Genomic DNA, 9961 nt, shown 5'->3' with positions numbered 1-9961 from the left:
ATCTATCGGCTTTAGGTGCTGCAAATGTGAGGGTAGCAGTAAGGGACTTTTAGCAGGAGGTTTCTGAGACAGGTGTTTGCTGGGTACTTAACTGGACTCAGGTCTAACAGGGGTCACCTGACTCTCTTTCCCAGGCTGCCTTTGTGGTTTAGGGTTTGGAGACAAGGCCCTATGCTTTGTGGGCGATCCTACCTTCAGACCGCAAATGCCATTATTCTGAGCGTTTGTTGCTAGGTGTCCTGAGGAGGCTGGCTGACCAGCATGTGGAGCATCTCAGGGGGCCGAGTACATGCTTGGCTTCACGTTCTTGGTTGCAGCTGCCATGCAATCAGGTTGAGTGACGCAGAGTGCGGGGCGGGCCACCCAGGCTGCGCCTAGCCCTGAGATGTGGGGCAGGGTTGCCGTTCTGCGCAGTTGCGCAGAGTGACGCTGGGGTGCGCGGCCTCTGAGCAGGTATCCGGCGCTGGTGAAGGGGCGCTGACCCGGCATCTGGAAAGGAAATGCGGGTTTAGTAGGGGGAAGGGGAGTGCTGGCTGCAGAGGGTCAGGCGGAAGGCAGGGAGGGAGTGTGAGGTGCGGGGGTGCGGGTTGCTGTGTCCTTTGAGTGTGGCTGAAGAAAGTGCAAAGATTGAATCTTGGAACTTGGTGCAGGCATGGACTGGAGTGCGGTCAGCTCTCTGATGCAGAAATTTCGGCTTGGGTGGGGGAAGGTTGTGCCCTGGGATAGGGGTTGCGGTGTTGAGGGGCTGCAGGGTTTGTACGGGCTCTGAAGCTAGTACACCGTGCAGGCTCAATGTCAGCTGGTGTGATCTGTGCCCACACCACAGTACAGCTCTCGGCTCATGCTCTGAACCCTCACAGGGGACTGGAGATTAGCTCCTGTGCCCTTTCCTGTGTTTCCAGGTTAGTATGCCTGAGGATGCCTGAGGATGCCTGGGGAAGGAGCAGAGAACTAGCGGGAAGCCTGAATGCCATAACATTTACACTGAGCAAGGTAGGGAAGGTGTCATATGTCCCAGTCATCAGCCAGGGCTCACAAGTTCCTCCCTGCCCCACGCAATAAAGTCTCTTATGTTTTCTGATACATCTGTGCCCTGAGGTAGGTGGGGTGCCCAGATACACCGTGGGTCCAGAGGTCCTGAGCTCAAATGCCAGTTTGGAAGATGTTCCCAGAGTCTGATTGCATTTGGCTACACATCCATTCCTAATGAGGGATGGCAGATCAAGGGGCCAGAGCATCTGCCTGAAGCCAGCAACTGTAGCCACAGTTCAGCCCAAGAACCCCGAGGAAGAAGTGCTGACCAGCAAGTGGGCAGAGAAACAGCTTGGGGACCTGGTGTTGGAGAAGAGATGTTCAGCGCAGGGAGAGGCTGAAGTGTGGGGTTGGTTTTTGCCCCTTGGCAACCCTTTTATGCCAGCTGGAGCAGTGGAATGTGGGGTGATTTTCATCACAGGAATTAGGGGCATTAGGGGATACATCTCAGGAAGCACACAAGACTAAATACCTTTTTTTTTTCCTTTTGAGATAGGGTTTCTCTGTGTAGTCCTGGCTAGTCCTGGCTGTTCTGGAACTAGATTTACAGACCAGGCTGGCCTTGAACTCAGAGGTTGGCCTGCCTCTGCCTCCCAAGTGCTGGGATTAAAGGTGTGCGCCACCACGGATCTCCCTGAGAAAAACTGGCAGCTTTTCGCAGCTTTAGCCAAGCAGAGTGAGGGAGGAAGGGTTTGCATCCACAGGCTGGCTGTCGTTAACAGCTGACTTCTCAGGATGTAGCAGTATGGTACTTCCCAAAACCTACTTTGTGGGCAGCAAAGGCTTTTGTTTTCCTTTTGGAAAACGAAAGAAGCCAACTGAGCTCTGTAATCACGAGATGAAGAACCACAGGGCACACACCAGGGCGTGTGGTGGCCACAGGAAGTTGTCTTCCTTTGCTGGTCTGGGCGCTCATTCGGGGAGCTGGTGAATGGCGGAGCTATGGAGACACCTGAGATTGCAGCCCTTAGGATTGGGCTCGGAGGGCCCTCAGCTGCATATGTGTTTGTAGACTGCCTAAAGCGCTAGAACTCTGGAAGCGTGGAGAGACATCCAGCCCGACAGGGGGAAATAGATGAAGACCACAGAGGAAAGAGGTGGGTGTTCCTCTCAGAACTACAGCCTGACCTTCCTCTTTCAGATACTTTTCAATACCTCTCTCTCACCCCCAGCCTCTCAAATGAGAAAAGACTTCCCTGAAGACATCCAGAAATCTCTCTCTCGGGGGCGAATCTAGAACTGTGAACGATGGAGTCCTTAGACCGGAGAAGAACGGGTGCTGAGCAAGAGGAGGGCTTTGGGATGGAGGCCAGGAGGGCCACCGATCTGGGCATGGTCCCCAATCTCCGGCGGAGCAATAGCAGCCTTTCCAAGAGCAGAAGGCTTCTGTGCCCCTTCATTGAGAAGGTAGGCTTCCGCTGGCTGATCTGTTACATCATGGGCCGCAGAAGCAGCCCAACGGTCACCATTGCTCAGGTCACCCTGGGATAGTCAAGGCAGTCAGTGACCATAGGGCAGGCTCATTTCTTACCCGGGTCTACCCACCTCAGGGCCTCCAACCCAGAAATGCCCTTTGGGAGAGGAGAGCCAGGGTAAAATACTACACCAGCCATACTGCTTACTGAATATTGCCCAGCCACAGCAGTTTGAGAAATGGCCAGGCAGATGCTGAGGCCCTCACTTCTCTTTCTCAATTGTGCAATAACTCTAGTTCCTGTCTTTCTGTGAAGTTCAGGGGCATCACATCAGGTCCCAGGCCAGTGTCACCGAAAACCCTTGAGTAATCATGTTGAAAGTGCATTTGGGCCGGGCGATGGTGGTGCACGCCTTTAATCCCAGCACTCGGGAGGCAGAGGCAGGTGGATCTCTGTGAGTTCGAGACCACCCTGGTCTACAGAGCTAGTTCTAGGATAGGCTCCAAAGCCACAGAGAAACCCTGTCTCGAAAAAGAAAAAAAAAAAAAAAAGAAGAAAGTGCATTTGGTTTGTGCTCAGGCAGGCGGGAGAGTGGCTTCAAAGCCAGGTACCAGGTACCAGGTACCAGCCAGGTTTTCACCCCAGACGTTCTCGTTATTACACAATTCCCAAGAAAAGCAAGCTGTAAAGTGCTGAGCACAAAGTATCCCCAAAAGAAAACGATTGCATAGTTTCATCCCTGTCTCCTGAGCACACACCCAGAGCCCAAGCAAGGGTGCTTTTAAGTTTTAAGGTGGCTTCGGGTCCCTCAGCGGAAGCTGGTCAGGGAGCAGAGAGGTGTCTAAGGTAGGCCTGGGGGCTTTATCATGTCAGCATGCTCTTTTTGACTCCCAGCAAGAAAACCTCAGCTCATGGATTCCTGAAAACATCAAGAAGAAGGAATGTGTGTATTTCGTGGAAAGTTCCAAGCTCTCTGACGCAGGGTAAGTGGCATGACTTTGATGAAGGTCTCTGAGCCATTTCTCCTGGTACAGTGAGCATGGCTGATCAGACCTGCTTATGCAACCTCAGCCAGGGCCAGTAAAGGGGCATCTGGGGTTCATGCCAGGCTGAGAATCTCCCCCATCTCATCTCAGGAGACACTTGGGGAACGTGCCCAGTCCATCTGCTTCACATCCCTAAGAGTTCTTTGGGACATGGAATGTGCTTTGCAAATAGATTGGCCTAAAGCAGAGGGTGACCTGTACTGAGTCTTGCTGTTGGCTGCGCATTCAGATCAAGCCTGGCGGGCCAGGGCTCCATGACAACACGTCTTTGGAGCTTCTTGGTTTCCAAAGAGTCAGGGATCCAGGAACTGTAGGGACCTAGGGGCAGTCCACAGACCAAATGTCCTTAAAAGCCACATCAGAGGGTCCCGCTGCCGCAGGGTCTCTGGGTCACCTTCTCTCCCATCACTTAGCCCACAGTGAGACTATGGTCTCTGAGACCAGGATGGAGGTGTTAGTGGTCGCTCCAAGCAGCTGGATATTGCTGTTCCCCAGGTGGGACTGCCTGCAGGTGGGGCCAGTCAGAGGGACTATGGAGCAAATGGGGGCCCAGCTCTGTTCCTAGGACTGCGGTACTCTTAGAAACTGCTCTCTGAGGTGGGGTCCCTGAGATGGATCTGGGTGGTGATCTATGTTGTAGCCCCCTTCAACCACCTACTCTTTTCCTTTTCTCGTGGAGACCTCCTCACTCCTCAAGGCCAATGGCAGGTACCACCTCTGCAGTGTAGCCTCCCTGGATTATTCCACACCTGTACAGGATGTAGCCCTTCCCCCCCCACCACCGCAGGCTCCACTGATAGCTGTGCTGTGTCTGGGGGCTTAGCGCTCATCTCTCTGAGAGATCGTTGCCTCTGAGTCCTGTGACCTCTCCGGGTGTGATCAGTGGGAACCCCGGGGCATGGTGGCTTTGGGGCCCATTCCCTGGCCTGGGTTCTCTTTAGGGAGGAGTCTCATCGCTTCTCGGTCATGATGGAATAGGTCCTGGAGGGAGAGGTCACCCCTACTATAGCTCACAGCTTCACACCAGGAACGCTACTGTACCCAGGGAGTAATCAGTTTCCAGTGAACTTCCCTGAAAAAATAACGGAGCAAAACTATGTCTGTCCTAAAAACCACACAGGCTTCTTTCCAGTCGTTCTGGAAGGAATGCGATGGCTCCTGGGGCTCCACACTGTTACAACAGGAGCATGACTATGTATTCTATGCAAATGTTATGACTCATGGGAGGGATTTCCGCATCTGCGGAGCCTAGAATCCAACACAGAAAGGGACCAGGGGCTCCATGTGGGAAGAACAGCCCTCTTCACGCCCCAGGGGGAGAGACACGGCACAGCTCTGTGTGCCTCCCACATGTTGGCTTCGCACAGAAACTGGATACTTAGCCTCACTCCCTGAGGCTAGGTGGGGCCTAGAGAGAAGTAAACGCTGCTTCAGTCAATGTGGTCTATGTGAGTTTGGGGGTCCCATGTGCTCACTGAGAGTTGAGAGCTCTACATGGTGGTGCTTAAAGTTGGAGGGTCGTGGCTGTGATAGATAGTACCTTCTCCAGTTGCCTATGCTGGGCTTCTGCCCTAGAAGCCAGAGAGAGCTGCTGTCTGTTTCCATGAAGAGACACCATGATCAAGGAAACGTATTTTATAAAAGCATTTAATTGGGGCTTGTTTGCAGTTGCAGAGGGTAATGTGTGATCACCTTCTAGTAACCAGTATTCCAATCTTCACATACATTTCCATTTGTCACTTGGAGAAAGTCATAGGAATAGAGTCCTACACCTCCAGGTCTGTGTCACACACATGGCACCACACAGTGGGGGCCTGTGCCCTTTGACCCGTAGCCTTTGGGCGCCATTTATGTTTCCGCACCGACTCTTTGAATGTTGAGCAATTCTCTAATTGTATATATTTGAAGTGTGACTTTGTAGATAATAACCAGGTCTTAATTTTTGCTTGCTTGTTTTGTTCTTTAATCCTATCTGTTTGTCTGTCTTTCTCTGTAGACCAGACTGGCCTACAGATCTATCTACCTGCCTTTGCCTTCCAAGTGCTGGTGCTTGGTATAGTCTTTGTTTTTCAATGGGTGATGTGGGATTCCCCTCTGTGTGCTGTGATTACCATTAATGAATAAGGATACTGCTTTAGACTTATAGCAGGGCAGAACTTAGCTAAGGGGGGGGGGAACTAAACTGAATGCTGGGAGAAAGAAGGGCAGAGTCAGAGAGAAGCAATGGGGTTGCCGCCAGAGTCAGACTGTTGAAACTTTGCCTGTAAGCCACTGCCACGTGGCGATACACAGACCAATAGAAATGGGTTAAATTAATATGTAGGAGTTAGGGCTGAGCATTCCCTGGCCTGAGCAGCCAGGAGCTAAAGAGTGGTCTCCTCCAATAAATGGGTATATTTAGACCACTTACATTTAATATAATTATTGCTGCTTTAGAGCTCAAACCCACCGTGTTTTTTTGTTGTTGTTTGTTTGTTTTGTATCTGTTTTCTTTCTGTTTCAGTTCAGCTTCTTTGTGACGGCTGTGGTTATCAAAGTTACATAACAAAGTGTGTCACAATCCACGAGTGTTGGTAGGCTGAGTGTTACAGTAGAGTGTGGAAACACCCCCTTTTACCTCTCCTGACTTACAATTGTCTAGAATTCCGTGTTTGACCCAGTTCAGCCATCAAACATCATTTTAAAACTCAAGAGAAATGAAATGTATTTGCCCACATTTTCACTCTTTCTATTGTTTCATCCTCCCGGATGCTCAGAATGTCTTTGTCCTTTCTCTTCCGTTTACATAATTTCCTTTACAAGTTGTTTTTAAAAGAGAGTCTCGCGTAGCCCAGGTTGGCCTTGAACTTGAACTAATCTTCTTGCCTCTAGCTCCACCTCCTGAATACTGGGGTCTCAGGGGTGCCTTTCAGCATGCTAGGAAACTCCTGCCAATTGAGCTACACCCCCATTCCCTTTAGCCGTTCTTTGGACTCGTTCTGCTGTTGACAACTCTCCTTAGTGGTAGTTCAGCTAAGAGCATTCCTTGACTTCTTTATCCCCAGTGGGAAGTTTTGCAGACTATAGAATTCTGGGTTGTAGTGTTTTAGTCTTTCAGCACTGAACCTCCTATTTTATGGCTTCCGTAGCTTCTGATAAAAAGCATGCTGTTTTTAACCTGGGTGTGGTGGCGTATGCTTTGAACCCCAGCACTTGGGAGGCAGAGGCAGGCAGATCTCTATGAGGCTGGAGAAATGGCTCAGCAGTGAAGAGCACTAGCTGCTCTTTCAAAGGACCAGGGTTCAATTCCCAGGACCGACATAGGGGCTCATCTCTGTTTCTATCTCCAGTTCCAGGGAATCTGATGCCTTCTTCTTGCCTATTTTGGCACCGGGCACACAGGCAAGCAAAATACTCATATGGATAGAACAACAACAGAAACAAGAGGCTTGTGGGGAGAGAAATTGGCAGGCACCATTGTAGCCTTACTACTGTCCAGTTTTTTTTTCTCCTTTGGTTTCGGTAGTTTGATGAAGCATTTTTAACCTGGTTGCTGTAAAATCCTCCCCAGATGACTCCCGTACCTGGCCCATTCTGGTGGGAGTGTCTGGCATGGCTGACTTGCTTGGTGTGACTAATGATTTTTCTGACTTTTGTGTTTTAGCTGGCCCTGACCCTATCTGTGAGAGGGAGGGGCAGCATCTCATTATTGCCACGTGGGAAAAGTTCAAAGGCCAAGGCCACTCACTGGCTGTCCCGTTTGGTTCCTGGCTGATGCCACCTGCCTGGGGGGTGGGGGGCAAGGATGCCTCATACTCACTGCCCACATGGACCCTTTGACACTCAGGCAGGGTGTCTTGTCCCTGCTGAGTGGGATGAGTGTCCTGGCTCACCTCTGGGTCCCCCCCTGTCCCTGTAGAGAGCCCCAGAGGCGTTTCATTCCCGTGATCACCTTGCTGTCTTCACAGGAAGGTAGTGTGTGAATGTGGCTACACCCGCGAGCAGCACTTGGAGGCCGCCATCAAGCCTCACACCTGTCAGGGCAAGGAATGGGACCCCAAGAAGCATGTCCACGAGATGCCTACAGATGCCTTTGGCGACATCGTTTTCACAGGCCTGAGCCAGAAAGCGGGGAAGGTGGGTTCCATTGCACTCATTCTTCACCGTGTTGGTCCCTGTGACCCTGTAGCAGATTTCCTGGAGGGTGGGGGGAGAGTGAGAGTTGGCATCCAGGTGCGTGGAACCCACTATCCACCGAGGAACGGCATGGGGTGGTTTGTACTCCAGGCAGACGAGAGGTCTGTAAGCAGAAGGAGAAGTACAGGGTGTCCTAAGCGAGGTATGGGCTCATTCTGAAGGGTTCATTGTCCATCTGGGTCTAGGGGAAGGAGGAGAAGAACTCAGGACCTAGTTCTGAATGGTGGCGAGGGAAGGGAGGGGGCAGGGTGAAGCCCCGTGTGGGAAGTGGAGGCAGGAGCCCCTGCAGGTGTCTGTACCCTGGGCAGGAGGTGACAAAGGTGCAGGGAGGAGGTCCTGTCATCTGGTCTCAGGTCAGGAAGAACGGTATGGAGAGGTCTCTAGCTCAAAGGTATGATAGGCAGAGCCATGGCGGGTTTGAAACCAGCTGATCCCCAGTCCAGGTTCCTAACCTGACAACCTTCTGGCTCCAGCTGCTTCTCCAAGGGCAGTGACAGGGAGAGTCCCGAGCCAGGGACAGTTAGTGGTTGGGGGACACCAGGGAGAGGGACACTTGTTTAGAATAATAAGGTATCCTGACCTCGGTGAACCCCTCCCTGAGTCTGTGTGTGTCCCCACCGTGTTACTTTCTTGTCCCATGAAAAGGCAGTTTCTGGAGGAAGGATTTATTCTGGCTTACGGTGTGAAGAGATGCGGTCCATTATGGTGGAGTTCCAGGTGCTTGAAGCCATGGGGTGGGGATTGCTGATTGCATCTTGGTGGACCAAGAGACACACACACACAGACATGAGAGATGAGGAGGAAAGCCGGGCTATCTTCACCAAATCTTGCTCCCCAGCGACCAGCTTCCCCACTTCCCCAGAAAGATGCCGCCTCCTAAAGGTTCCACAGCATCTCCTTTTTCCAACTAAAGATCAGATGTTTAAACACATGCGCCTGCGGGGGAACGTTTCATATTTAAACTATAGCACCCACAATGTGGATCCTTAGCCCCTTTCCTTCCGGATGTCATGTGGTTTACAGTCCAAAGGGAAAGACCATGAGAGGGAGGATGGTACTAGACACCGGCTCAGCCCTGTGAGAACAGCCGTGGTGAGGGCTGGCAGGAAGCAGCCACTGTGGTATCAATTAGATTCTTTGTTGTTATGCTGTGTCCTGTCTGCTCTGGAGGTTCCTAATGTCCCTTTGGATTTCACATTGTCCATCGTCCTGCTCATGGTCCCTCAGGTGGATCCTAGTCAAACTACATCTCCTTAGACAGTTGATTTAACTAGAGTGGAAAAGTCCGCGGTGGGACTACAGTGCTTGTCTGGCATACATGCGTCTCTTGAGTTCCATCCCTAGTGTATGCACCCACGTGCACATGCACACACGCACACATACATGCATGCACTCATACACACATACATATATGCAAACACAAACACACATGCATACATGCGTGTACATGTACACATATGCACACACATATACATGCATGCACACATGCAAACACACACATGCATGCACATTTACATATGCATGCACATACACAAATATACATACTCATGCATACAAGCAAATGCATATGCATGCAGGCACACACGCACACACAAATACATGCATGCACACACACATATACAAGTGCACACATGCAAACACACAAAGTCCATCATGAGCTTAGGGTGTACTGGAGTGTGAAGCCAGGGGCCTGCCACCTTCCATTCCCCCACCCTACCCAGGGTCAGACAATGTGTACACAGAGCAGGCAAAACCCAAGAAAGTCAGTAGCAGGTCAGGGGCCAGCATAGGGCAGCCAACACCGGGAGTGTGAGAAGAACAGGAAGCAGATGGGGTGGAGGTCAAACCACATGGAGGAGCCAGTACAGGGAGTAACAAAGGAGGGTGTTTGTGGGGGGTGGTCTGAGCTGCTCCCTAAGCAGAGAGGATGAGGAAAGAGGATGTATGGGAGTAGGGGTTTTGTAAAGAATAGTCTAGATTTACCTAGGGAGTCTCTGTACTTGGGCCTCTCTTCTGGGCCTCAGCTCCTCTTTCTTCTTACAACCTATGTCTTGACTCTACACTGCTGGCTACTTTTCTTCCTGGGTGTGAACTCAAGGTGTCCAGCCCCAGGCTGAGCAGGCAGGGCACAGGTGACCTCACTCTGTGTTGAGTGTGAAGGTTGAAGCCATTCTCTCAGGGTTCCTTCACTGTCTCACTGTCCCCTATGGGGTTCCCTTTCTGTCCCCTGAGTGGTTCCCTTGCCCTGCAGGATGCCCTCACGGTCCCCTGCAGGGTGTCCTTGTGCCTTGT

At 51.5% G+C, this 9961-nt stretch overlaps 1 protein-coding gene across 6 annotated transcripts in view; it reads left to right on the top strand.

Annotated features, from left to right (window-relative positions):
* Trpm2 (transient receptor potential cation channel subfamily M member 2) overlaps positions 1-9961 on the top strand; it is a 52743-nt gene that overhangs the window by 8196 nt on the left and 34586 nt on the right. For 2 of the 6 annotated variants that reach the window (XM_026785637.1, XM_026785638.1), the window contains exons 2-4: positions 2205-2439; positions 3342-3430; positions 7441-7609. In XM_026785637.1, the coding sequence (XP_026641438.1) occupies positions 2281-2439; positions 3342-3430; positions 7441-7609 (417 nt within the window). In that variant the 5' untranslated portion in view covers positions 2205-2280. Of the gene's footprint in view, positions 1-439; positions 454-483; positions 994-1597; positions 2130-2204; positions 2440-3341; positions 3431-7440; positions 7610-9961 lie in introns of those variants that run through there. The other 4 variants (XM_026785634.1, XM_026785633.1, XM_026785636.1 and 1 more) reach the window with 4 other exon arrangements.

This window comes from Microtus ochrogaster, linkage group LG2 (genome assembly GCF_000317375.1).
Source record: "Microtus ochrogaster isolate Prairie Vole_2 linkage group LG2, MicOch1.0, whole genome shotgun sequence".
Classification (NCBI taxonomy): Eukaryota; Metazoa; Chordata; class Mammalia; order Rodentia; family Cricetidae; genus Microtus; species Microtus ochrogaster.
The sequence above is the reverse complement of the archived record's forward strand: the minus strand, read 5'-3'. Positions and strand labels throughout refer to the sequence as shown.